The 24,954-nt window shown below is 39.8% G+C and overlaps 7 protein-coding genes and 1 non-coding gene across 16 annotated transcripts; 3 read left to right on the top strand and 5 right to left on the bottom strand.

The window, feature by feature from the left end:
- Window positions 1-2,185, bottom strand: LOC127254264 (probable transcription factor GLK2). Of its 2 annotated transcripts, none has more exons than XM_051279287.1 (5): window positions 1,719-2,185; window positions 1,464-1,540; window positions 1,121-1,157; window positions 681-876; window positions 1-592 (listed from the first exon to the last, which is right to left on the bottom strand). In XM_051279287.1, the coding sequence occupies exons 1-5, from the start codon at window positions 1,972-1,974 to the stop codon at window positions 373-375; spliced, it is 786 nt and encodes a 261-aa protein (XP_051135244.1). In that variant the 5' UTR covers window positions 1,975-2,185; the 3' UTR covers window positions 1-372. The 2 variants fall into 2 exon arrangements, with proteins under 2 accessions (XP_051135244.1, XP_051135245.1); XM_051279288.1 differs by having other exon boundaries at window positions 681-873.
- A 1,690-nt stretch (window positions 2,186-3,875) lies between these two features.
- LOC127254262 (5'-adenylylsulfate reductase 3, chloroplastic-like) lies at window positions 3,876-7,084 on the bottom strand. Of its 2 annotated transcripts, none has more exons than XM_051279282.1 (5): window positions 6,977-7,084; window positions 5,783-6,154; window positions 5,571-5,696; window positions 5,322-5,451; window positions 3,876-5,081 (listed from the first exon to the last, which is right to left on the bottom strand). In XM_051279282.1, exons 1-5 carry the CDS (start codon window positions 7,020-7,022, stop codon window positions 4,052-4,054), a joined length of 1,704 nt encoding a protein of 567 aa, XP_051135239.1. In that variant the 5' UTR covers window positions 7,023-7,084; the 3' UTR covers window positions 3,876-4,051. The 2 variants fall into 2 exon arrangements, with proteins under 2 accessions (XP_051135239.1, XP_051135240.1); XM_051279283.1 differs by having other exon boundaries at window positions 5,783-6,114; window positions 6,977-7,065.
- Window positions 6,780-10,424, bottom strand: LOC127254263 (arogenate dehydratase/prephenate dehydratase 1, chloroplastic). 5 transcript variants are annotated; one of them, XR_007839443.1, is made up of 12 exons: window positions 9,684-10,420; window positions 9,156-9,223; window positions 8,982-9,074; window positions 8,706-8,906; window positions 8,156-8,236; window positions 7,986-8,081; window positions 7,812-7,889; window positions 7,657-7,746; window positions 7,515-7,582; window positions 7,266-7,347; window positions 6,977-7,145; window positions 6,780-6,868 (listed from the first exon to the last, which is right to left on the bottom strand). XR_007839443.1 is itself a non-coding variant. In XM_051279284.1 (11 exons), exons 1-11 carry the CDS (start codon window positions 9,949-9,951, stop codon window positions 7,089-7,091), a joined length of 1,182 nt encoding a protein of 393 aa, XP_051135241.1. In that variant the 5' UTR covers window positions 9,952-10,420; the 3' UTR covers window positions 6,780-7,088. The 5 variants fall into 5 exon arrangements, 1 of the variants encoding a protein (XP_051135241.1); XM_051279284.1 differs by having other exon boundaries at window positions 6,780-7,145; XR_007839444.1 differs by lacking the exon at window positions 6,780-6,868 and having other exon boundaries at window positions 7,112-7,145; window positions 7,266-7,370; window positions 9,684-10,424.
- Window positions 10,425-11,704: 1,280 nt separating this feature from the next.
- Window positions 11,705-14,582, bottom strand: LOC127254230 (tobamovirus multiplication protein 1-like). Of its 2 annotated transcripts, XM_051279226.1 has the most exons (12): window positions 14,155-14,582; window positions 13,913-14,003; window positions 13,774-13,826; window positions 13,399-13,491; window positions 13,172-13,243; window positions 12,865-12,937; window positions 12,726-12,771; window positions 12,553-12,616; window positions 12,384-12,437; window positions 12,227-12,304; window positions 12,007-12,142; window positions 11,705-11,881 (listed from the first exon to the last, which is right to left on the bottom strand). In XM_051279226.1, exons 1-11 carry the CDS (start codon window positions 14,314-14,316, stop codon window positions 12,050-12,052), a joined length of 879 nt encoding a protein of 292 aa, XP_051135183.1. In that variant the 5' UTR covers window positions 14,317-14,582; the 3' UTR covers window positions 11,705-11,881; window positions 12,007-12,049. The 2 variants fall into 2 exon arrangements, with proteins under 2 accessions (XP_051135183.1, XP_051135182.1); XM_051279225.1 differs by having other exon boundaries at window positions 11,705-12,142.
- Window positions 14,583-15,170: 588 nt separating this feature from the next.
- On the top strand, window positions 15,171-15,242 carry TRNAW-CCA (transfer RNA tryptophan (anticodon CCA)). Its single transcript has one exon. It is a non-coding gene; the product is annotated as a tRNA-Trp (tRNA).
- Window positions 15,243-15,318: 76 nt separating this feature from the next.
- Window positions 15,319-16,701, top strand: LOC127254228 (pentatricopeptide repeat-containing protein At1g61870, mitochondrial-like). Its single transcript, XM_051279221.1, has one exon. It carries the CDS (start codon window positions 15,397-15,399, stop codon window positions 16,588-16,590), a length of 1,194 nt encoding a protein of 397 aa, XP_051135178.1. The 5' UTR covers window positions 15,319-15,396; the 3' UTR covers window positions 16,591-16,701.
- A 137-nt stretch (window positions 16,702-16,838) lies between these two features.
- On the top strand, window positions 16,839-18,808 carry LOC127254229 (probable serine/threonine-protein kinase PBL23). 2 transcript variants are annotated; one of them, XM_051279222.1, is made up of 6 exons: window positions 16,839-16,982; window positions 17,096-17,295; window positions 17,367-17,539; window positions 17,616-17,805; window positions 17,905-18,296; window positions 18,408-18,808. In XM_051279222.1, exons 2-6 carry the CDS (start codon window positions 17,118-17,120, stop codon window positions 18,633-18,635), a joined length of 1,161 nt encoding a protein of 386 aa, XP_051135179.1. In that variant the 5' UTR covers window positions 16,839-16,982; window positions 17,096-17,117; the 3' UTR covers window positions 18,636-18,808. The 2 variants fall into 2 exon arrangements, with proteins under 2 accessions (XP_051135179.1, XP_051135180.1); XM_051279223.1 differs by having other exon boundaries at window positions 17,367-17,543; window positions 17,620-17,805.
- Window positions 18,809-19,553: 745 nt separating this feature from the next.
- On the bottom strand, window positions 19,554-23,019 carry LOC127254226 (homeobox-leucine zipper protein MERISTEM L1-like). The gene is made up of 10 exons (XM_051279220.1): window positions 22,788-23,019; window positions 22,351-22,651; window positions 22,145-22,262; window positions 21,870-22,058; window positions 21,364-21,804; window positions 21,187-21,288; window positions 20,731-21,106; window positions 20,384-20,655; window positions 20,217-20,312; window positions 19,554-20,123 (listed from the first exon to the last, which is right to left on the bottom strand). The coding sequence occupies exons 2-10, from the start codon at window positions 22,629-22,631 to the stop codon at window positions 19,758-19,760; spliced, it is 2,241 nt and encodes a 746-aa protein (XP_051135177.1). The 5' UTR covers window positions 22,632-22,651; window positions 22,788-23,019; the 3' UTR covers window positions 19,554-19,757.
- Between the last annotated feature and the right edge of the window lie 1,935 nt (window positions 23,020-24,954).

Genomic DNA, 24,954 nt, shown 5'->3' with positions numbered 1-24,954 from the left:
CAAAAAAGATGGTTTATATTATATAGCCGAGAAGTAATGAGCAACAAAACAGGAGTTGAATCCAACAACTCATCACCTCATAATTCATAAACTTTGGTGCCAATGCATCCTTAGGTAAATAAATAGATAGATCGATAGATATGCTGCGCCAACACAAACAGAAACAAGAAAACACAGGCAAAATGAAGACAGACAGATAGATAATTAGTCCAATTAAGGTCTAATAATTAGTTAATTAAGGGCAGCAGCATCGATCGCAGGTAGGCGGATTGATGGAGGAGGATTGTGGATTGTGGATTGATGATATGGATGGATGGATGGATGGATATGCAGAATAGAACAATGGCGGATTTTGGAGGATCAATAAATCGATCAGCCGAGGGTGAGCTCCAGGGAGATCTCCTCCTCCTCAGTGTTGTCAGAAGACGACGCCGGCGGAGCGCCGGCGTCGCCACCAGCAGCAGCTGGTGTCTCAGCCCCTCCCATCTGCGGCGGCGCCGGAATCATGAAGTTGTGAACGGCCGGGATCGGAGGGTGAGGGTAAATCGGGACTGGGACGAGGTAGTTGAACCTCGGGTCGTACGGAAGCAGCCTGTATGTATATATGCAATTAGTTGGCCTGGATCAAAGGTCGATTCAGAAATTATAATGAATTAATTAATTAAGGGGGGTGGGGGTACCTAGGGGGTGCCTGATTGTTGAAGAAGAATCCCGGAGGAGGGGGAAGATAAGCCATCACCATAGGTGGAGGAGCAGTAGAGGTAGAAGCGCCATTGTTCATATGCAGATGATAGTTGAAGTTAGCCGCCGCCGCCGCCGCGGCGGCGGCGGCAGCTCTCCTGTTCCTCTCCGCAGCAGCTGCTGCCTGTTCTGCTGCTGCAACAACATTCATTTTAGAGAGATTTGTAACATTTCATGAAGAAACCCTCATTTTTTTTATGACATTTTTATGAACTTCAACAGTGCTCTGAAAATATCAGAAGGGTTAGATTGTAATTTAATTTTTTTGACTCGAAAATTGAAATCCAGATTCTTCCAAAAACATAAAAAATAAAAGAGGGTAAAGGAGTTTCGATAAATTTCAGACATAAAATGATATACAGGCGACACGCACACATACCTTGGAGAGCCTGCTCATGCTTCATGCTTCGGTACATCTGTCCATTGCCAAAAATGGAATGTAAGAAATCAAATCAAACGATAACATCTCTAGAAACAAAGCTATTCATCGTAGTATTAAAGAATTTTTACAGATTGCGTCACTGGGCCAAAAAAAAAAAAAAAAAGAATAAAAAACACAAAACCCTAGAAAGCGAAGAACAAGAGGAATTAGGGCGGATTCCTGGGGGCGGCTGGAACTCCCGAGACCAGAAAGATCCACGCCGTCGTTGTAGACCAACGGACGGCACAGATCCAATCTGGGTCAGGCAGCCCCAGGAGCTCCCGGGAATGTCGTCTTCAACCTGCAGATGGCTTTTGACGTGAGTAATTGTGAGCCCCTTGACGTTCATAATTTCCAGCACCATTTTCGGAGTAGCTCCTTTAAAAGACCACCAGAAAGACAAAACCGTAAGTAATAAATTTCGATTCCACATCTGCTCTTTCCAATTAAACCCCAAATTAATTCAATGGCGAAAATAGAAACAATAATTATATATACAATTAATTGAATCATGCACGCATGCAATAATAGTTCTGTATATCAATCTATCCATTACTGTCTTCTCCGCCGAGATACTCGACGGCCTCGATGAAGCACTGGTGGAGATCGTCAGTCCATTTCAGCCTGGGCACTTTCGATCTCACGTACGGCCTCACTCCAGTCCTGGGGACAGGTGCCGCTGCAGGTGCAGCCTGCGCCGGCGCCGGTTCCTGTTCCGGCGCTGGCGCCTGTTCAGGAGCCGGAGCCGGAGCACCATCTGCAGCTTGCTCCACGGCGGCGGGTGCAGGAGGCTGTTGCTGCGGCGGATCCATGGCTCTGCAGAAAGGAGAGAGATTAATTGAAGGAGGGTTTGGGGGTGAGAGCTTGGGGGTCTGAGAGTGGGATTAAATAGTGGGGAAAGATTACTGTAGTCACCGTTTTGTCGATTTCTTCACCTTCTAAGAAAAAGAAAAAATATAAAAATAGTAAAATGAATAGATAAAAATATATGAACAGTAAGTGATTTGGGAAAATTAAAATTAAGGTGTGAATTATTTCATCACAGAATTCCACATCGTAGGGATAAGCTGAAATTAATTCACACCTATTGTTACTATTGTAGAATTAGGTTTTTTATTCATCGAATGATTAATTTCATCAGTACAAACTCCATGTCTAATTTACTGTGGGTAATAGAGTCGATCTTTTTTTTTTTTTTTTTTTTTAATTCTTGGGATTTAAACTCAGAAACATCCAAACTGGAGAGCTAATGCAGGCAGTTGCTGCTGACATGCTAATTAAAGAGAAGCCATCGTTCACCTATTCATTAATTTTCTGTGTTTCAACCACTCCATTAATGGGAGAATCCTCTTCAATTCATCAGGGTTTGTGTATCTATCCATCCATCTATGTATGTATATGTGTACAGTGGTGTTGATGCATATGTGGATGTGTAGTTTTAATTTTGTTTGTGGGAAAAGAATATATTTTTGAGCTATAAGATGGAAATTACGCGATAAGATTACAAGTTAGGATGCGACTTGTTTGTCGAGTTGTTGATTGACTTACACGTGGTGGCGATTTGAATTTAAAATAAATATAGGAATTATTAGGGATCAACCCGAATGAATACAAAAAAAAAAGAAAATGCACGGTGCTTCCATATCGCCGCAATAAAAATAAAAGTGAATGCCACGTCTCGACTTAAGTAGGTTTGTTATATTTAATAAGGTGTCGCAAGTCAAATTCTTCCCAAAGCCGACATGATCATATACAATTAAAATATAGAAATTCTAAGCACGAACAAGATCATATATTACATATATAAATTTGTAGAGAAAACCCTAGATTTTTGGCCATGAAGCTGATTCGGTGGGATCAATTATGGCACATATATAATTTTGTACAATTTTATGATATGTTACGTTGGTATGATTATTAATTAAACCCTTCAATGTACAAGAATCATATATACATGCATGGTGAAAAGGAATCTTTTTCTTTTCTTTTTTTTTTTTAAATGAAAAAGAAAAAGGGTGACAACATATTTTGTGTATTCATGGATAGAAGTGATGAGGAGGTTGAGGATGAATAGAACGAAACAATTAAATGTTGCAGTTAAGAGAAATGGTGGTTAGGGAGATGGGGGGATTTTAATTGAGAAATGTCCAAAAACGATTTAAAACAACATGACATACGCACTGAACCAACGAGCTGAGCTGAGCTGTGGAATATATATGCAATTTATAATTATATTGCTCATCCTAAGGGAAACACACCAAAATTCCTAGAATTATTCCAATCGAATTTAATTTAACAATTATGTACACCAACAAATACCTATACACATTCTAATTATACCACATATCAATATCAATAGTATTAATTATTCATTATTAATATTGTGTCATGAGTATATATGACCCATTCATATTCCAAAATCACCTACTCTGATAGTATATATATATATATATATATATATGTAAGAATTATACTCTCCTAGAATTAATTAGTGACGTGTACATAGAGAGTTATACTTGAGTTGGCAACGACCGCTTCACTACGGCGGTTCACGGCGCCTGACGTCAGCTGGACCGGAAACGGTGGTTCGATATTTTCGAAGCCGGTCTATACGTTTCAATTCAGGATCCGGACAAAATACGCCAGAAATATTACCACTACTTTTTTATTATGTTTATATTATTATCATAATATTATTATTATTATTGAAATATTGTGGAGAATAGGGATTTCCAGAATATTTACATTATAGCCGTTGATTATTTTAATTGAGCCAATTCTCTCCCCGGCCCAAACTAATGGGCCTCCAAGCCCAATAACCCATCTAAAAACTACAATCTTGTAAGCGAATGTGTCATTAATTACATATTATAGTCTTTCAACGATTGATCATTGGAGAGCCTTTACAAAGGCCATAAGAGACGGAACGTCCCGATTCTCAACCGGGTATTTCACCGGCCGCGACGAATGCTTGGGGAATAATAGAATAGTCGGGAAGCTGCCAAGCTGCAGCTCCCGATGAGCGAAAGCTTCGTCTTCTCCATCAGCCCGGAATTTCGCCACCTTAACAGCGCTGGACGACTCTGCCAGAGCCAATGCCAGCTCGACGTACGAGCCCTCCATCGCCTGGCAGAAACGGCACCACGGCGCGTACAGCACGACTAGCCAAGGCTCCCTCCTGTTTTCGAGCCTCAACAGGTTTTCGATTCCAGGCCTGCTCAAGCTCACAATGGTTTGGGATATAAAAAGATCGGTATGCGCAGAAACACCGTTAGTCGGGATTCCATCTTCTCGGCTGTCCTCTTTAAGGTTGCCTTTGTGGAGTCCGCATTCTTTCGCCTTAGCATCTTCCCACCACCACCGCCCTTCGCGCTCGTGCTGGCCGGGTAGCACGGCTCTGGTGCACGGCTCGCAGCCAATCGAGACGTAGCCTTGCGAATGGAGGGAGTTGATAGGAACATTCATTACCCTTAAGAAGCTCCAGATTTCATTTCCGGTCACATTTGCAACAGGATTCCACTTTACCAGGCTGCCTGGACCGCCGGCTAGCCCCTCGAAAACAGGATCCACCTGAAGAACAGGGATTTCTGATCGTGTCCCCGGAGACTGATCCTTTCGCTGGCCGGTTATCCAAGCTCGGAGCCCCTTGAGTGCCCTCCTCAATGGCTTAACCTTCCGCACTCGACAGCACTCCTGGTGACCGTCTTCGTAGAATGAAAATAGTCCCTTTGTTCTAACTAGGGACTCGACTTCAGCTGCGTCTGGAAACATGTATTCAATGTGGATTTTGTAGTGCTTCTCGACTTCGTCGAAGAACTTGTATGTCTCCTTGTTTAACCTTCCGGTGTCGAGGCTGAATACTCTGAACGGCCGTCCTGTTAGCCGTGCGTATTCAATCAAAGCTACATCCTCTGCCCCGCTGTAAAATGTTATGTCCGATTCAGTAACTCAAATTTGAAACAGGATAACTGCGGATGTAATTGGTAGGGTAAAGAAGATCTCAATCCGCAAGAACAAACTGAAGCTGGAAATCAAGCATCAAACTCGAAATCACACACGATTATGTTCTGGCTACATGTTTCTTTACCATTACGAAAACTGATTTGTAATTTGAAATCACACATGATACGAGCTATTAATTATCCGATTCTATAATTACCTAAAAGCGATTGCAATATCGTTTCCGAACTTCTCCAGAGCTCTATCCATAATCTCCAGAGGAGAGGCATTCTCAAGGTGTTCCGCCAATTTTTCATAGGCGTCGTCTACCTCTATCTTGTCGTCGAAATCTATTGCAAAATAGTTGAACAATGAAAACCTAAATCATCGACAGTTCGATTGAAATTGATATTGAAATGTTGTAGCAATTAACTCACATGCACGGCGATTAATGAAAATCTCTACATACCTATACCACCGGCGGAAATGGTTTCCGCAGAGAGGACGCTTGAATCGCTACGCCGAGCGGACAATTTCACCGCCGACGATCGATGATGAAGCTTATTCAACGGTTGAAATGCGGCGAATCGAGCACCTGAGGAAAGAGAAAGACGATTGAACACAAATCCCCTGAATTACAGAAGAAAGGCGAGAAACATCAAATGACCGTTGAATTTCTACCTCTGGTCTGCGCAATAGAAGAAGACAGCATCGAGCTGCGGACCGCTCCCGGTGAAGAGGCTATAGAAAACGCCATTGCTGTAAACAAAAATGGATTGAAAAATCTGTTAATTCGCAGAGTGTTAACAGGAAATCGAGCGCCAACTTTGACTGCTGCGTTTTCGGAAACGGCAAAGTATATATATAGAAAGGAGATAGGAAGGCGGGGGATAAGCCGCCATGGCAGATTGAATCTGGACGTGAATAGAGGCAGGGGAGAGATCCGACGTGGCGAGTGGTTATTGGCTGCCGGGGATCCATGAACTTGAAGAAATCGATTGCAACTTTGCAGCCTAAAGTCGCATGAGATGTTTGTCGGAATCTTCTTTGATTCTGGTGATAAATGTTTTTGAATATTGAAGATAGGATTGTATTTTTTATAAATTAACTTAAAATTTTTAAAAGATACATCAAAATATAATTTTAAGTGTCATTATCAACTACAGCCCATAGGCAATTGGGCCTGTGGACAAATGTAGACACGTCCAAAAATTCGATCAAACAAAAAAGCAGACATGAGCTTTCAAAGTATATTCGAAAAACTTTTGAACCGCCCAGCCCAATCCAGTGAAAAAAATTTCGGGCCATGAGCTTTCAAAGTAGACCCAAGATGTAAATTTCGGGCCATGCTAAACTCAGCCTGAGATGTTAAAAAAATTTATTCTGTTACAAAGGAATCCGACTTTCAACCTACAAACCTAAAATTATACTATCTATATCGAAATTTTTGGTATAGTATTTTTTTACATCCTACCGAAAATTCAATATACCAGCATAATAGATATAGATACCGCACTAATCCACCCCTATAATTGAGCATTTTCAACTCATGTGGACCACCATTTCCACTCATCATTGTTAATCAAATATTTTCATACATAAAAATCAGAATTTATTTAAAACATTTCATATCGAAAGCACAACAAATACATACAAATCACAAGCACACCTTTAGTAATTCATTGTAGAATCTTTAGGCTCTATAGCCAATAAAAATATTATTGAATTCAAGAATCCACCTCCCTCCATTATTACAATGTCATGGCGCTGTTCCAAGTAATTTCCCTAAAGTTAATGGCGATGAAACAAACAAACATATATAGGGAATTGATTAAATTCGCTAGAAAACCAGACAACAAATGAAAACTAACAAACCTGAACGATGAATCCATTCTAATTTTATGTGACCTCCCTCCATCATTACAATGTCATGTCGGAGACCCGGTAGGAATAGCCATTCTTTGATGATTCACAAGAACTGGCTGATTCAGATGGAGAGATCCATCGCATAACAACCAAGGACTCGGAGGAACCTAACAAACTCCTGTGAAGTTAACATGTCCCAGATTTACAGCCAAGACATCCAAGAATTAAGAACATAATGGGAAGGAATCGAGTACGAGTTAGTTGATTGAGGTGTGATGCAAAGTATGGACATGGTTACCTGAAGGTGTCCCATTGCGTTCTGCGCACGGGGGTCTGCCATAGAAGCCTCAAAATCGATGTAAAAGAGATAATCGAAGTATCTGCACATGGAATTTAGTCACCTCTATTTGTGCCAACAACACAAGTGTTCATCATTAGAGACACATAATCGCAAAGCAAGCCAACCCCGCAGAGGTTGAATAATGTAGTGAATCATGTTGAGTAGCTTCATTGAGATATAATCAAATGTCTGCGAGGATATACTCACGTGGCATTTCCTCTATTAGAGCCGTCGACAACCCTCAAAGGCCGTCTTTTCTGTGGCCTGCTCTCAATCTGTAATTTAATTTTACAGTCAAACCATAAAGTATCCATGGATGTTCAATTTTGGGACAAGCTGTGAAGATTACCTTCGACAAGTTAATGTCTCTTAACGCAAACACGGCTAAAGCCTTGAACAGAACCCCGGGTCCCTCTTCCAGACTGAAGACAATGCTAGTCTAAAAAGAATGAATGAATTTATTGTAATGCATAGGGCGCAATGAGCCTGAGAAAAGAAGATCACCTTATATGGCCTATCCATTTTGGGGATTACAGGTTCTCTTGCAAGTATCAGAAAACGGGTGATGTTGTCAGGATCATCCTGTTTAGTTGGGTGTTGAATTAAATTGATCAAAAGTCGGATATTAAAGAACTTGAGGCGTAACTAAGGAATCACCGACATGAGAATTAAGCCCACCTGTATTCTTTCAGCAAGAATCTCAAGACCATATATTTCTGCAGCTCGAGAGCTAGCAACTGCTGCAGTCTCCCTCACGCGTTCTGAGGCTACAATCTGCCATGTTTTTAGAATGTTCATGAAACTTGTAATGTTGCAAAAAAGTCAATACTTTAGAAAGGAGACGATACCTGAGCAGCAGTAGCAGTATCATCAGCATTGACTTTCGTCACACCCAATTCACTCAGTGTTATTTCACATTGTTCAAGTGCCTGAAATTCCCATCAGTTCATATGTTTAAGTCAAAAACTAAAATGGCAGGAAAAAGAAAGTAAAAGCAGCAAGCTACATGTCCTAAACTAGAGATCTTTAAATTATACAAGTAATATTCGATTCCAATTTCTATCATTTTGCCTTCTCAAACATTTCACCTTCCTTGCAAAACCAAGTCTCAGAACAGCAGAACTTACACCCAAAAGTTTCGGACCTAAAAGTAAGCGATGTTTCCATAAACTCTCTTAATCTCCTCATCACGTTTCCAGACTCGAACAAAGTAAGAACAGAATCATGAAGAAAGAATAGGTGAAATGCACCATAAAAACTTATCCCATAGTAAATAAATGCAATAGATATGTAAGGTAGTCTGATGTTTGGAAGAGATGGATAAACGAAGACACAGTATTTTTTTAGGACTTGTTTTTGTGGATGCGTGCGATACAAGATTCACGTATAGGTAATTACCTGTGGATGGCTCAACACACAATTCAGCTCCTCCTTTCTAACCCCAGGCAATCCCAGAAGGCAGTGATTAACAATCAACTGAACTTCCCCAACTATGTGTAGCCTATGGCGAAGAAGCAAGTCATAATTACGATGTATGCTTCCACCAACCGTATTCTCAATGGGAAGTACAGCTTTGTCTACCAACCACAACTCAACTGCCTGAGAAATTAAAATCGATCATAAAGATAAAATGATTCGAAAAATTAATTAAATTTTTTTGTGAACAATAGCAACCTTGAATGCTGCCTCAAACTGTTCACAGGGAACAGTCTCACAATTTGGATATGCTTTCAGTGCAGCAACCTCACTATATGCCCCGGGACATCCCTATACAAGATATATAGAACTCGATAAGGAAGCTAATTTAAACCATTAAGATGTAACTATATCGAGCCTGAGATAACGTACCTGATACGCAACCCGAACATTCTTATCATCACGTGAAGCAGATGTTATGTCGGCAGCCGACAAGAGTTCTGCATGTAATTAGTATTAAATGAAATGCTACACCATCAGCGATATATAAATAAGTACATAGCTGTAGAATCAATATCATATATGTATAATGTAATTCATGGCATTTAAGCATTGCTGTTAAGTATAGCAAATTCATAACATATAGCACCTTTATAAAATATAAAGTTCACTTCAAATATCAATCTAAGTTGCTTCAAAAGGTTCTGCATTGATAGAATTCTGAAGGCAAATCGAATAAAGCCAAAGAATAACATAAATAATCATAGTGCAGGGCACAGCAAGATCATTGCGACCAAGATTACATGAGCAGTCCAATAACCACAATAAACTAAAATTAAATGAATCAGGAATGGTACTTTCAATATCGTAAAGGAAACCAGTCAAGAAATTATCATCTTTCACCAAATTATTCATAATTGCTCGTAATATAAAATTGTGTCACAGGAATGCGACACTCACTTGGGAGAGAGTTCAAATCCTTGTGAAATCCTCTACCCCCCGCTACACTGATCTGTGCTACATCCTCAACAGCACCAGGAGCTATGGGGATCTCGTCTTCCACAGGAGTAATCGCCCTGTGACCCAGACATTTCCAATCACTGTAAATCGAATGAAAGAGATCATGCGACCGGCCACGGGAGAAATCCGGAATGCACAACTGAGAATATGGAACGGTTTTCTTGTTATTGGCACAGTAAACCAAGATCGGCGCAGCCTTCAAAGCCATATCTCATCCCCTACCAATCCAAACCTGGAAAGATGAACTCAGAGGAACGAAAAAACATATAAAGAGATAAATAATCAAGGAATTAAGAACCGAATTCCTGATTAAATATTGCTCGACGGCAAAATTAAGCTCGCGAAGCGAAAGGTTGGGGAATAAATTTTCTACTACAGCAATGTAGGAGAGAAATCGAATAGAAAATTAGGAGCCTGGTTAAGAAAAAGTGAGGTAGGTGAGGTGAGCGTTGGCTACACGTTTCCTCTACTCCCGCTACATTTCCCTGCCATCCCTATACTATGCGTAGCATACATTGCAGATATGAAAACAGCCCCGGGATGGCGCAACCGATCTGAGTCTCACCGCCGGCGAGATGTGCGAGACGCTATCTGGAAGGTAAGTAAAAGATGCAGTTTTGGGTATATATCCAAATTGATTCCGGAGTACGGAGTTTCTGTGCCTTGGGATAATCCTGTTCGTTCATCACTCGGGCCCCATCATAACGAACGGTGTGGATCTGGCGTCGGTGCGGCTCTTGGGTCTTATTTTAATCTTTAAAAATGACTATAGGATATTTTTTTGATATTTTTATTTTGTTAGGAAAAAATGCTGATTTAAGACACGCTGCATATTATTATTATTATTACTATTATTATAAAATGGAAAGCAGCCAGCTTACAAAACTTGTATTCATCTTTGGAAAACATAATTAAATCCACAAAACTATTATATATATATATATATTGTATGTATGAATTATTTATATTGTGGTTCTTGGTGCAGCAGCAGTGTGTGTGTTTGGAGGATAAGCAGCAACCAAGTATTTGCAAGATGAGGAGAATCTGTTTCTGAGCTTCTTCAACCTCCTCCCAATACCAAACTTGATCTTCTTCTTCTGCTGCTTAAGCAGCAATTTGAAAGTGAGTTTGCATGGCCACCAGGTGGATGATGATGGGTGAATGTCATCTGCCTTTTGCAGAATCTTGTGGATCAAGAATTGGGCCCTTCTGTGCTGCAACTCATCAGGGTCATCCTCAAATTTGATCTTGGAATAGTAGCAGTAAGCCCCCTGTGGCTGTGTGATCAGAGCCATCGATGGATGGATGGATCAAGATTCAAGAATGAAGTAATGAATGGATAGTACATATAATTGGGGATATAATTGATGTAATTTATAATATGATTGACGATGAATGAGGGAGGGAGGGCCCTCAGCTAAGCAGCTAATTAAGATCAATGAAGAAAAAGAAGCAGTGCATGCGTAGGACAGTTACTTATGGAGTATATTTTATTTAATTAATTAATTAAAATGAGTACAGTAGTAGGTCCTTTACTTTAATGAAGTGAAGAAAATAAAAAGTTTGTTATTGTTTGTCAACGCAGAAGCCGCGCTACACTACACTACATGCATCCCATTGTCCGAATAGCTCTCCACCACGCATCCAGATGGCTTTAATTTGCATGGATACAAAAAACATTGTCTTATCTGTCAACCTTATCATTGCTGACTGTATTGTTGTTATTTGGATTATCGTTAAAATTGATTTAAAATAAAATATTAATTTTAAATTTTTATTTGAATAGTATTTTGATATAATTAATTAATTAGTACACTGGCGGTGGAAATAATTAAATAAAAATCTCATAGGCCCAACACCATGCCTCTTCTTCTTCTGTTTTACCCATTTTGTTACCGTGCATATATAAAAACTTGTACAAAATTGACTATGCACAAGGATTATTTTATTAAAATATAAAATAAATCGTCTAAATGTGAATGAGAGGGCATAAAACTTTATTACCTGATTCATCATCACAATTAACACTTTATATTTGAAAACAAGATCTGTATGTACATCACTACATATTGTTTTGTTATCACCGGAGATAATTGTATATCCTATATGGTATAAGTTTCAGCAATGACCAACAGATCCTGAATTTAATCAAAAAGAGGAAAGAAATCAATTCAATCATAATAAATCAAGGCATTGAAAATTTTAGTAGGACATGAAAAGATCTGAGCTCCCTTTCAATTTGTGGTGATGTTGCCAACAATACCTGTTTGTAGATTCTCTGCATTAACTGTAAATTATTACGACCGTCAGCGGATGGGATGATACTGCGCCGATACTCTCTTTGGAGGTAGCTTTCGTAAAATACACAAGACTAGTGCTGAAGGGATTATCTCCACCAGCTGTTTAGTTTTGCATGAAATCGTGCTAAGAAAACACTCGGACCATATACAAAATCAAAACGATGTTCTGAGGGTGTTCAGTACCGTGTAATAGATGGCATTCAAGAGTGGATGATCCAGCACATCGAGTGATGCATTCATATCAAGCGCTGATAGCGCAACCTGTAATGCAGGCATGTATATCTCTTACTTCAGTTTGGATACGAATTGAATCGAAAAAGTGGGCAGTAAGGAGTCTTACCATGAAACATCTTATGAGAAAACATGCAAAGCATATTACAGCTACAGATCCAACCTGAAAATGCAGTCTAAGTGGTCAATACCAAATTATAAGAAACTCTTTGAATGATCTAACATCACTAACTAGTCATAAACTTGTTCGGTTTGGACAAATATAAGTAGCCACAAACCTCATGAAGTTTCTTTCTCCTTCCTTTAGATTCAATGGGGAAGCGTCTCAGCATGCAAAATAACCTGGTTTAAACTAATTAAATTCAAGGCACGCACTGGAAGAAAGCAATTTGATATAAAATTCATGAAAGATCGAACACAAATAGCAAAAATGGGAGCTTGCAAAGCTCACCTTCCTCCATAGAGGAAGAACCCTAATGCAGCTAAAAATGATACCACTGCAGCAGTAAGCAATCAAAGGAGATGAGCAAGATAAGCAGTGACATATTTGGAAAATTGAAGGAAGTAGAGAAAAGTGGAATGGGATTAACCTGCAATGAATATCTTGCCAATGAATTCTATGAGGCGGGTATCGTCAATCCATAGGTATGTCCAGATGCAAGCCTGATGCCAACACGTCTTTTCTAGTTAGATCATCTAACCAATCTAATAGCTTGTTATCTACTTATCTACAATGGCAGTGCAGCGAAATCTTTTGTTTTTTCTTCTACTTCTTTCTCTTATATAAACAGGGGAGAGAAAAGTATATTCTACATCATGTTAATGCATATGATGCATTAAAGAAACAAAGTGGAGCCACAAAAATCAACAATCAAGTACCATGGAATTGCAACAAACCTGAATGAAGTAAATTACACCATTGATAGCAATATAGAAAATCCTTAGCTTATCTGTTGGCAAACTTTTGGCCTGAAAATGGACAAAAGATGAACTTTCAGTGTTTGCTCATTAAAACAACAGCATCAACAACTCACAAGCATCTAAGATTTCACAAGCTATTCTTGAAAAGTACCGTATTTTCACTTAAAATAAGACGTTACTTTGCAGGAACTCTCGGCTTGTACCTGGTGATATATCTCGGCCCAGAAAAGAACAAGAAGTGTATATGTAGAAAAGAACAACAAGCCAGGAAGATCCAGAAGCACCAAAGTCAGAGCCTGATCCATATAAAGATAATGTAAATATTATGAATCATGGACACAAATATAGTGCAGATTTTCATACAGCATTATACTACCCTTACAAATTCTATTGCCAGAGATTTGTACAGAAAATCATATCAATAATTTTTATGTACTCTGTATGCTGACAGTTCCAATATCAGAACTGGAAAAGAATGTTTGACATTCTAAGCAAAATTAGTTAATACTGTTTGCTTATGGATTCTTCAAAAGAAAATGCTGTACCAAGTAAAATACAAAAGTTCCAGCCATACTTACCTTGAAATGCAGAAGAAATACTTGCTTATGAAATCCAAACACAACAGAGCGTACTGCAATGCAATCAGGAACTTCGATGGTTAATGAATCATAAAGAAGCATAAACAGGTAATGACTTCCAAGGGATTGTTCTTGTTACCTCCATTAACTATAAAGTTCATCAGGTGGAAAACCTTCTGAGTAGTCCATCCATACTCAGGCACCCTCAATTCAATCCTTATCAGTTGAATCTGTGCAGCACAAATTGATCAGTGCGGAGGTTTAATGCAACAATAGTTCTCAACCATATTGAAAATTTGAAGGACGCGAATATCAATCATAAGCAGACATTCATTTTTCATTTACATATCGTGACAACAGTAACTAACAGGATCGACTCACAAGGGCGACGGATGAAACGAGGGCATATACGGCACAGAGCGTGAAGAATATTCCGTCCTGCCACTCAGCCGATTCGTCGATCTCCTCCCACCAGTCCGGCAACAATCTCCCCATAACGACTCCGGCGCCAATCGCCGGAAAGCTCAGTAGCATTCTGGTCATTACAGCTAACGTACCCTCTTCCTCGCTAATAAATGGTTATCAGGTCTCACATAATAATAATAATAATAATAATAATATTAATAATAAAATTGTACACAAACAACCAGAATAGGAGATCAAATCGAAGATGGAAGAAAGATACAAAAGGGAAGATACAATGCGAAACACAAGAGAGATACACTGAGAAGAAAACAACAAACAACAATTGTATTCTAATAACAAAAATAAATCAGACAGATCAGAGACGCCATGGGAATTCCAGCCGATGAGGACGACGTTGCCTCCCTATTTATAGTCATTCAATTATCTTTCTCTTCTTTCTTTTCTCCATATATTATTGGTAATTATTACTATAAATTATTGTATGAACTTGTTAAAAAATGGAACAAAAAATTGGATGAAAAAATATAATTAAATCAACTCATTTTCCACTAATTTTATAAGTTAATGTTGGTGGATCATTCCTTTTTCTATTAAAAAATATTAAAGAATTTATATACTGATACTCAAAAGATAAAATAACAAATATATAGAATATACGTCAATAATCATACTGATCTTATTTATTATACATAGTTCGTGTAATGTTTTTATCTTAATCATCTAATTCACATTTATTTATAATATATTTGAAAAATAACAATTATAAATTTATTTTGAACATAATTCAATATAAATAATATTAATAATTAAACAATTTAATGAACTATATTAAATTCATAATTATTTTATTTTTCAAATATATTTCATACTGATATAAAAAAGAAAACAAACCAAAATTTAAGATTATTATGATAATGATGAGCAAATTAAAAATGTGTTTTATATATTAAATATTAATACTTTAAACAACAGGATCCGTGGCGCAATGGTAGCGCGTCTGACTCCAGATCAGAAGGTTGCGTGTTCGATTCACGTCGGGTTCAGTACCCCGAAATAAACGGATGTATATTTTTTTTTATTTTGCCATTTTCAACCCTTGTCATCTTTTGAATTTACGTTTTCGTCCTTCTCACTCGTTGTTTACTTCCTCCCTAAAACCCTACTTCTCTGAACTGTCTTCTCTGTTTCGAAGATCCAATGGCGTTCCGCAGCGGCTTCCGATCACTGTCGCTCCACCGCCGTCGGCTATTCTCCACTTCCATCCTCAGCCCGGATTCCAAAACCCCACTCAGTGGCATAGAGAAGTCGCGGGCGGCGCTCTCCCTCCTCCGATTCGAGAAAAATCCGGAGCGGATTCTCGATATCTGCCGCGCTGCTGCTCTCACCCCGGAGTTGAAACTTGACCGTATTGCTTATTCAGTGGCGATCTCGAAGCTGAAAGAATCGAACTACTACGAGGGCATTCGGGGGCTAATCAGGGACTCATTGGATCAACCCCATTTCACAACCGAGCGTATCGTTTCCCATTTCATTGTTCTTTATGGCCAGTGTGGTCTCGTCGATGACGCTATCAAGCTGTTCGACGAAATGCCTGCTTTAGGGATTAAGCACAGCGTGAAGGCGTTGAACAAGTTGCTGTTTGCCTGCATTTTAGCGGGAGATTACGGCTCGATGAAGCGGATTTTCTCTGAATTTCCCCGGAAATATGGATTGGATCCAGATTTGGAAACGTACAACACCCTTCTGAAGGGGTTTTCTGAGTCGGGCAGTGCGAACTCGTCGCATTCAATCTTGGCCGAGATGGACAGGAAGGGGGTGAAGCCTAATGCCACAACGCTTTCCATCGTGATTTCAGGGTTCTACAAGGAGGAGAAATTCGGCGATGCGGAAAAGATGATGGGTTTGATGAAGAAACACGGAGTGAAGCCCGGGATCGGTGTTTACAACGTTAAAATGCAGAGTTTATGCAAGCTTGGAAAATCAGCTGAGGCGAAGGCACTGTTGGACGATCTTTTGGCTAGAGGCATGAAACCCAATCGCGTGACATTTGGCCATTTGATTTACGGGTTTTGTCGGGAGGGGAATTTGGATGTTGCCAAGGCTTTGTTCGAGGAAATGAACGGCCGCAAGCTGAAGCCGGAAGCTGGGTGTTATTTTACTCTGGTTTACTATTTGTGTCAGGGGCGAGATTTCGACACAGCCCTGGAAGTATGCAAGAAATGCCTGGCTAAGAGTTGGATACCTAACATTACTACTATGAAGTTGCTTGTGAATGGGTTGACTAGCATCGGTAAGGTCGATGAGGCTAAGGAAATAATTGGGGTGGTGAAGGAGAAGTTCTCGAGGAACTCCGAGAAATGGAGTGAGATCGAGGAGGGCTTGTCGAAGTAGAATGATGAACATGGTATTAGTGATCTGTTCTTTTGATTTTCTTGTAACATGTTCCTTTTTTCCAGTGGACGGTTTTGATCATCAATATAGATTTCTGAGGATGTTGGTTTATTAGGTGCTTTAATTTCTTGGTTCATTTTAAGCTGTCCGTGAATAAATTCTGGTGCTAAACTTTATTTACAGATTCATTTGAATTTGCATAATTCTGGGAATTCCATTCTTGTTTATGGGTTTCAACGTGCCTTTATTAAATCTATATAATGCTCATATCTTTGATTCGGAAACTATTTTAAATTAAACCTTCTTTGTTGGTGATCATGGCAATCTCCAAAATCCAACGTGGTATCTTGTCATTCAAACTACCTCAGAAGTAGTTGCTCACATGATGACTGGTAACCCTCTTTCATGTTCTCCAACTTCCTATTCCAAATAATTTCCCATTTATCTGTTTGCCCATATATTTCTTTTATTTTATTTTGGTTTTTAAAATCAAATGTGCTGCCAGCATCCCAAATTCTCAATATATAATGAAGATGAGAAAAAACACCACAGTCCTGATAATCGATTCAACACCAGTGGAAATGGGGATGAAATTTCTGTGGTGCTGCGGAATGAGGAGAACTGAGTCAATGAAGAAGGGTTCTCTGAAATCTTCGAAAAGTACACTCTCAGATGATTTGCCCAGGAGTACTTCCATGATCACAGGTAAGGTCATATTTGATGGTGTGTTTAATGTAGAATTACCCAATGTGGTAATAATCTTGCATATTCTGCAGTCGGAAGCAAACAGAGAATAATAGCCGAAGATGCACTCAGGATCAGAGCTCCTGCAGAAATATTCACCTTCAGGGAGCTGGCGATTGCAACGCAGAATTTCAATCCTGATTTACTTTTGGGTGAAGGAGGATTTGGGAGGGTATACAAGGGATACATTGAGAAAACGGAACAGGCATGTTTCTCTGCCCGAAAATACTTTTTTAGAAAATTATCTTGCTGTGTCTGATCCCAAATTGTTCCCTTTCCAGGTAGTCGCTGTCAAGCAGCTTGACAGAAATGGGATTCAGGGAAACAGGGAATTCCTAGCAGAGGTCCTGACTCTCAGCATGGTTCACCATCCCAACCTTGTCAATCTAATCGGGTACTGCGCCGATGGCCAACAACGGATAGTCGTGTATGAATATTTGCCTAATGGATCTTTAGAAGATCATCTCCTTGGTAGTTCTAAGACCTAATTTTTATCCTGTTCAGACAATTTGTTGCTTGAGCATTGTAATAACAGCCTCATCTCCTTCTTGGTTTCTCTTTTTTTCTTAGATTTGCCACCGCATAAGATGGCTCTAGATTGGTACACCAGGATGAAGCTTGCACTTGGGGCAGCACGAGGGCTCGAATATCTGCATGATGGAGCGAATCCTCCTATAATATTCCGGGATTTTAAGACATCCAACATATTGTTAGATGATAAGTTCAACCCAAAGCTTTCAGATTTCGGTCTTGCTAAGTTAGGACCAACAGGGGAACAAGAACATGTCTCCACGAGGGTAATGGGAACATATGGCTACTGTGCGCCGGAGTATGCTCAGACAGGCAAGCTGACGACCAAATCTGATGTCTACAGCTTTGGAGTGGTACTTTTGGAGATCATTACAGGTAGACGAGCCATTGACAGCTCCAGACCACCTGAGGAGGAGAATCTTGTCGTATGGGTCAGTTAGTCCAAACTTTACCTCACCAATTCACTTTCCCCATCATTTAGTGCACATAATTTTGCATGAATGGTAGATCAATTCTTGAACCTGTCAACATAAAATTTGCAGGCAAAGCCACTCTTCAAGGACAAGACGAAGTTGTTGTTGATGGTGGATCCATTGCTGGAAGGGAATTACCCGGTAAAGGGGCTCTTCCAAGCCCTTGCCGTAGCAGCAATGTGCCTGCAAGATGAAGCCAGCACACGGCCCCTGATTGGAGACGTTGTCACTGCCCTTGAATACTTGGCCATCGTTACTGAATGTGACAACACTAATGAAAGAGATATGCCACTATAGAACTTCATCCTTTAGTTTTCGTAGCATAGAAAATGAATTTGTTGATTGGTGTGGAAAGTCACTGTTTAAATCAAAACAAGACTAGCAATTACATATTTTCTAAAACATTATGTGTAACATTTTTTGGTCACATAAAGGTATATTGATCTTACTATTCATGCAGCATGTTTATTCCATTATTTGTAAGTTCACTTATTTATTCATTTTTTCATTTATTTGAATGCGTCTTTTTTGTATAATTTTGTGGAGTTTCCTTGTTCTACGAGTTTGATTTTTGTCTTCCTCGAATGCACTAGTTTATTGAGATATGGTTGATTTGATTGCTGGTTGTTGCATCTAAGTTTGTTCATGTCTGTGATGTTCTTAATATGTGTTTCTTCTTTGAAATCGAAGCGTTGGCTTTTTCTCTTGTAATAGTTGTTTGCCATGCTCGATTCTTTCAATTGGCGAATGTGCCGATAAGTTCTCATTTAAAAGTTATGTTAGATGTGTTTGATTACCATATCATCTTCTCTATATGCATTATCATCACTCTGCAAGACCATTGATTATGAGCAGGAAATTCCAACCCAGCATTTCTTATGGATTCTGGTGCCTTTGCTAATGCTGGTTCGAGTAATACTTCTGCAATCTGTTGATTTCGGTTGCTATTTAAGGTACATGCTTTTTTTGTGTTTGCATTTTACCTACTCTAAATTGGTCTAAATTTTCACCTTTATTCTGTATATTGTGTTGATGATGAACTAATTTCACCTATGCGCAGTGTGTGTGTAATATCAAGTACCAACAGTTTCCCTCTTAAATTCCTTAGGACATGTGATAAATTTGGCTGGTGGATCATAATTTCTTGCCAGAGTAAACACAACCATCCCTTTAAATGACACTACTTACCACAGCCAGCCCTTTGAATTTCATCTTTGATGTGATGTCAAATTTTATGGATAAAGATAAAGAAGTAAAAAAGATTGAAATAAGCAATTGCCAACTATGAATGGAAACCAAGTCAATTCAAACTAAAATTAACTAACACAAATAAAACACATCACAGAATCATCCGACAACATACAATGTTGTTGCCCTTTCCAATTCGTTTCTTGATTTCTTCATCATCATCATCATTGTCTATGTCTTGCTAACAAACCCCTCCTCCTCGCACAAGACTGCTCCTTTGATCCTTTCCACAGTGCACTTAATGAGGCTGTTAACAGTTGCCACTGATCCCAAAGACAGTTTCGCCGTCGGAACTGAATCCACCAGTATCTGAAACGCCACCGTCAGCAACGATCCACTCGTCGACGAGTCGCTGTTACTCCCGTCGGGAAGTATGGCGAACCCCGACGGAAGCAGGGCGACGTAGTCGGGGTCTCCACCGCTCAGGACAACGTTCATCGACACAATGTCCACCGGGGCGTAGACAACATAGGACCCTGTCGAATCCGTGCAGCTCTCCTGGAGAATCAGCATATTGCTCTGGCTTGAATTCGCACTCTGCACCCAAATTAACTTCCCAAATCAATTCAACAACCTAATCCAGTCCAGGACAATAATCATTAACCAAAATCGATAAAAAAAAATACCCACATTGACGCGCAGCAACGACACCGCGTTGCCTGGATCACGGCCGTTGGCAATGTGCGCCATTTCTTGAACAAGGCCGCCATTGGAAAGAATGTCCCACTGCAATTACAACAATATGTAACAATGTTCGAACTTTGTCATTGCCTAAGGAAGAATCAGCTCATACGTACCTCATTTCTCGAATTCTCGTCGCGAAGGAAATCGAAGACCTGATGAGGTGGAACCGGAAGCCAGAACGAAGTCGCGGCGCTGAGGACGATCCCGGGAGGCCTCCCTGGATCGTCCATGCTCTTTCTGGTCATGACACGGACGTCGTCCGCGCCGCTCCCCGAAAGCGTCGTCCATGTGTGTCCCGTCGATGCCCCGACGCCGGTGCAGAAGCTCATCACCATCCTTTCCGCCAGCTTCAACATGCTTTTTCTACCTTCCGGAGACGATATCACTGCACCGTGCATCGACAAACATAACTTAACTCAGATAAGGAGAAAGCTCGAGTAAGTTAACTTGCATTGCATACCTCCGATGTCTCCGGCTGAAATGTTGTTCGCCATTACGCTAGCCAAGCGTTCGCATTGCCTGTCCAGCGTCGCCACCCAACGCCTCGCCCCGAACGCGAGCCCTGAATTGATCAGCGGCTTGTAGATAGAGTGCACGCCGCGATCGTCGATCTCCACATGTTCGACCCATGTAACCTTGGAGTAACCGTTGGGAAGTTCTTGAATCAGACAGCCGGACGGCCTTCGCCGGCATTTCGATATGGCAGAAGGCCGGAGGCTGTCCAAAGATACGTCGACAACCGCCCACATCCCATCGCCGTGCTGTTTGCAGTACCTTACGAAGTAGTTCTCCCGAGTCGGCGCTAACGGAGAAGGAACTTGGAACTCAGAAGTCATCTGCAGCCATTGCAAAGAAGGTATTATATATCATCATATTACTAAAATCCCCTGTTTTTCTATCTGCAATGTTCGATTACCACTTGCAGTGCTCCATTGTAGTTTCCGGCGACGCCGGTCGACAAAACTTCAACAGTCATTGCTTTCGAAACAATGCTGGAGAACACACTCGACCATTGATCCTGCGACAGCGCAAAAACAAACAATCGATCAAAGTTCCACATAAAACAGGGGAATTGAGAAGCCTTGATGCTTACCACATCCATCAGTATCTCCACCAGGTTGATGTGGTTCATGATCACGACAGCCGACTCCCGGGAGGCTTCCGATTTCAGTCCCAACGGCTTCGGCCCAATCCCGCGAGGAAATGTTCGGACATACTCCTCCTCATTCAATGCTTCACCGGCTGAATTACTTTTAGCTCCGGGAATCCACAGAGGCTCTTTAGCTTGAGCCATCCTGATCAGCTCCTCCATGGCTGCAACTGCCAGCTCGATGATCACCGGCTTGTCGGCATCGCTCGGGCCCGACACTGACCTTAGAAGATCAGATGAAGCTCCGTAAACGTCCTCTGGCGGCGGCACAAAGTTTCCGACACCAAGATCGAGAGTTCGGGAAGCTCCTCCCTGAGAGAGATGGGGATATGACAGCAATGGCTTCCCGACATACTTGGCAGCTATCCCGGATATCTTATCAATCTGCCATGGCCATGATTAATTAAGGATACATACTTTGAAGTATCTTAGGTTGTAAGTGTAGGTACCTCTTCTCTTAAACGAGCATTTTCGATTCGAAGATGCTGCTCGTCGAAGGACATCTCGCCGAGGGAGGCAGGTCCGCCGCAGTTGGGGCAAGCGGCATTGCCGAGAGCTTCTTTGTAGCGTATGTTCTCTGCGCGCAGCTTGTCGTTCTCGTTTCTCAGTTGGGTGTTTTCATGGCGTTCGTGTTGAGCCTGGAATTGAATGTATGTGTGAATTTAAGGACGCAATAAATTAAGTAAACCTGGAATGTAGTTGATGAATGAATCAAATCATTGACCTTCATTTGGGTGCGTTTGTTTTGGAACCAAAATTTAATCTGCAAGGGCTCCAATCCGAGACGGCGGCCAAGATCCTTTCTTTGTTTGTCGTCGGGGTGAGGGCATTCCTTGAAAAACCTAGAAATTGAAGATGAAATCGATCGATTAATTAGAGTAATGGGAGATAGATATATAGTGAATGGATGGATATGGGCATTGGGCATACGATTCCATTTCCTGAATCTGATGCTGAGTGTGGCGATGGTAGCGTTTCTTCTTGGGTCTTTGATTAGGGTCTTCTTGATCTTGATCATGATCATCGTCGTCGCCGGAGGGGGGTTCCATTAGCTCAGCTGTACCAGATTTGGTGTCGTGGTCGTCGTCTCTAATGAAGCTGTCCATCTCGTTCTCCAGGCTCTTCTGCACCATGTCCAGCAGGTGGTGGTGCTGCTGCTGGCTGTCGAACACGTCTGGGTGAAACATATTCTTCTGCTGGTTGTTCATCATTCATCCACTCCACTCCACTTCTGTTTAATTTGCATTATACATGAAATACAGTTGATCGATCTGGAAATTTGAGGAACCAATAATATATATATATATATACATTCAAAGCAGAAATAATCTCAATAAATAATAATAGTAATAGTAATATTGCTGAACCTGGAGAAAAACAATTAATGATTGACCTGTCGAGGCTTTAATCATACAAGAGGAAAAAAAAGAAAAAAAGAAAGTGATCTAAACCCCGGTAAGAAAGTATTATCAATGAGTGAAAAAGCTATAGAGAGAGAGAGAGAGAGAGAGAGAGAACTGCATCTATATAATAAAGGTGGGAACAGTGGTTGACATAGAGGGGTTGGTAAGCATGAGATGCCCCTATTTATTATTTCAAATTTATTTATGACGTACAGCTGAGCTGCTGCTATTATTATAATTTTATCTATCGTCGTAACAACAGAACAGGAAAATTAAAATCGAGACATATACCAATACCAGTACGTACCAAACCTGCAGACAACCAAGGCAAGGATATTGAAGAATTATTAACAAACTCGATCGAGGATATATACCTATTGTAGAACTAGAATCAAGTGATAGTAACAATGTTATATATATATATATGTGTGTAAGAGAAACCCTAAGATGCTGCAGGTGTGGTTGTACACTGGGAATTAGGGTTTGATGAGGAAGGTGGTGGAAGAAGTATTTGACATTCGAATTTGAAAGAGAAGCAGCAGAGATTTGCAGTGCGTTTCTTGTGAAGAGAATTAATTATGAAAATTGAAGATGAAGATGAAAGAGAAAGCATTGAAGGCGAGGAAATCGAGGAGGAGGTGGGTGAGTGGTGATGGAGGATGGAGAGGGAAAGAACACATCCAGAGAGAGAGAGAGGAGAGAGAGAGAGACGATGATGATGAAAGAAGATGTGGCATGTAGCAGCAGCAGCAGCAGCAAATGGGGACTCAGTAATTGCGGAGGGTATCAGAGGTTGCCATTGCATTAATGGCGGACTCAAGAACCCAAGCTACCTAGCTCATTAAGAGAGACAGAAAACAGAGAGAGAGAGAGATATGGAGATGGGGGGAGGTTGGGGGGTGGGGGGGTTTTATCTTTTATGGGAGTTTGGTATCCATCTTTAAATTCAATGTCGTCCATACTAACAAACAAACAAACCAGATATATATACATATACATACACATACATCTATATATATATATATATATGCATGCCCTCAATTCAATTCAATGGCATTTGAATTCTTAATTAGCTCCAATTGAAATATACATATATATTAATCAATATTTTATTAATCAATATTTATTTACATATATATATATATCACAAACTAACTAGTAGCTGCTGTAATTCACTTTCACTTTCTCATCATATATAGTTTTGCATGCATATTAAAATATTTGACATTTTTTTGCCATCAATTTATAACCCTAATCTTTCAATGAATGTATAATTTAGGACATGTCCATATTTATAAGAGGATGACGTCAAACTTAAATACTATAACAATTAGTTACAATATATATAAATATAAGTTTTACCACATGTAACAGAAGATTGATCGTAGGCACATAATATAAATGTATGCTCACAGTTTAATGGTGTGAATATTTTGTTGAAAAGAAAATTTATTGCATGAATCAATATTGTGATGTGCTATATTTGTAATATGACAATATAATTCATGTGATGTATGTCTATATATCATACATTGATTGTACCTATATTATCTGTGTAAGTATATCACATATTGTCAATTTATGTAATGTCTTTATATTATGTTACATAATTTATATATTATTCGTCTCTATACTATTAGTTTATATTATATATTGTATTTTTATTATGTTAATATTATTCGTAGGTTGAATGTATATTATTATCTGACATCAATGTGCTGAATTATAAAATAAAATTAATGACAGTAATAAATGTCCTAATTAAAACCATAAGGTTGAGATTGAGATGATTGACATATTTTTTCTCTCACTACACACTCTCAAAACCATCACAACATCTCTCTCACTCCACACTTATCTATAAAGTCACATTGTTTTGCATGTAAAACAAAATTAATTAAAACCCTTTGCACATAAATGAAATAATGTATTCCTGTATAATTCTGATGCAATTTGACCACAAAAAACATATTGCTCACCAATCTAGAAAGTGTAAGACAAGCACTGTGGTTGTCAGCCTGTTGCAGCAACTTGATAAGACAAGTTACTCTAAATGAAAACTATAAAAGACAGCAGTAAAAAAGCAGAAAGACCATATGCCAAAATAAATTGGGATTCCAACATTCTACTC

The sequence above is a fragment of the Andrographis paniculata genome, unplaced genomic scaffold (assembly GCF_009805555.1).
Source record: "Andrographis paniculata isolate CXL003 unplaced genomic scaffold, ASM980555v1 Contig52END, whole genome shotgun sequence".
Taxonomy (NCBI): Eukaryota; Viridiplantae; Streptophyta; class Magnoliopsida; order Lamiales; family Acanthaceae; genus Andrographis; species Andrographis paniculata.
The sequence above is the reverse complement of the archived record's forward strand: the minus strand, read 5'-3'. Positions and strand labels throughout refer to the sequence as shown.

Bases quoted from the DNA above. Each gene is read 5' to 3' on its own strand.
- LOC127254263 (XM_051279284.1), bottom strand. From the start codon at position 9,951: ATGGCTTTGAAGGCTGCGCCGATCTTGGTTTACTGTGCCAATAACAAG. The intron at 8,237-8,705 runs GTAATTACCTAT...TGGGAATTTCAG, and splicing joins GTGTGTTGAGCCATCCACAG to GCACTTGAACAATGTGAAAT. The intron at 7,747-7,811 runs GTGATCTTCTTT...CATTCTTTTTAG, and splicing joins AAATGGATAGGCCATATAAG to ACTAGCATTGTCTTCAGTCT.
- LOC127254230 (XM_051279225.1), bottom strand. From the start codon at position 14,316: ATGACCAGAATGCTACTGAGCTTTCCGGCGATTGGCGCCGGAGTCGTT. The intron at 12,938-13,171 runs GTTTGTTGCAAT...TGTTGGCATCAG, and splicing joins GTGTAATTTACTTCATTCAG to GCTTGCATCTGGACATACCT. The intron at 12,305-12,383 runs GTAAGACTCCTT...CCTGCATTACAG, and splicing joins TTCTCATAAGATGTTTCATG to GTTGCGCTATCAGCGCTTGA.
- LOC127254264 (XM_051279287.1), bottom strand. From the start codon at position 1,974: ATGGATCCGCCGCAGCAACAGCCTCCTGCACCCGCCGCCGTGGAGCAA. The intron at 1,158-1,463 runs GTTGAAGACGAC...GGCAATGGACAG, and splicing joins ACGTCAAAAGCCATCTGCAG to ATGTACCGAAGCATGAAGCA. The intron at 593-680 runs GTACCCCCACCC...ATATACATACAG, and splicing joins AACAATCAGGCACCCCCTAG to GCTGCTTCCGTACGACCCGA.
- LOC127254226 (XM_051279220.1), bottom strand. From the start codon at position 22,631: ATGATGAACAACCAGCAGAAGAATATGTTTCACCCAGACGTGTTCGAC. The intron at 22,059-22,144 runs GTCAATGATTTG...ATTCAATTCCAG, and splicing joins ACAAACGCACCCAAATGAAG to GCTCAACACGAACGCCATGA. The intron at 21,107-21,186 runs GTAATCGAACAT...CAATGGCTGCAG, and splicing joins ACAATGGAGCACTGCAAGTG to ATGACTTCTGAGTTCCAAGT.
- LOC127254262 (XM_051279282.1), bottom strand. From the start codon at position 7,022: ATGATGGAGGGAGGTCACATAAAATTAGAATGGATTCATCGTTCAG. The intron at 5,452-5,570 runs GTATGTAGAGAT...ATTTTGCAATAG, and splicing joins CATTTCCGCCGGTGGTATAG to ATTTCGACGACAAGATAGAG. The intron at 5,082-5,321 runs GTAATTATAGAA...AACATTTTACAG, and splicing joins GATATTGCAATCGCTTTTAG to CGGGGCAGAGGATGTAGCTT.
- LOC127254228 (XM_051279221.1), top strand. From the start codon at position 15,397: ATGGCGTTCCGCAGCGGCTTCCGATCACTGTCGCTCCACCGCCGTCGG.
- LOC127254229 (XM_051279222.1), top strand. From the start codon at position 17,118: ATGAAGATGAGAAAAAACACCACAGTCCTGATAATCGATTCAACACCA. The intron at 17,540-17,615 runs GCATGTTTCTCT...TTCCCTTTCCAG, and splicing joins ACATTGAGAAAACGGAACAG to GTAGTCGCTGTCAAGCAGCT. The intron at 17,806-17,904 runs GTAGTTCTAAGA...TTTTTTTCTTAG, and splicing joins TTTAGAAGATCATCTCCTTG to ATTTGCCACCGCATAAGATG.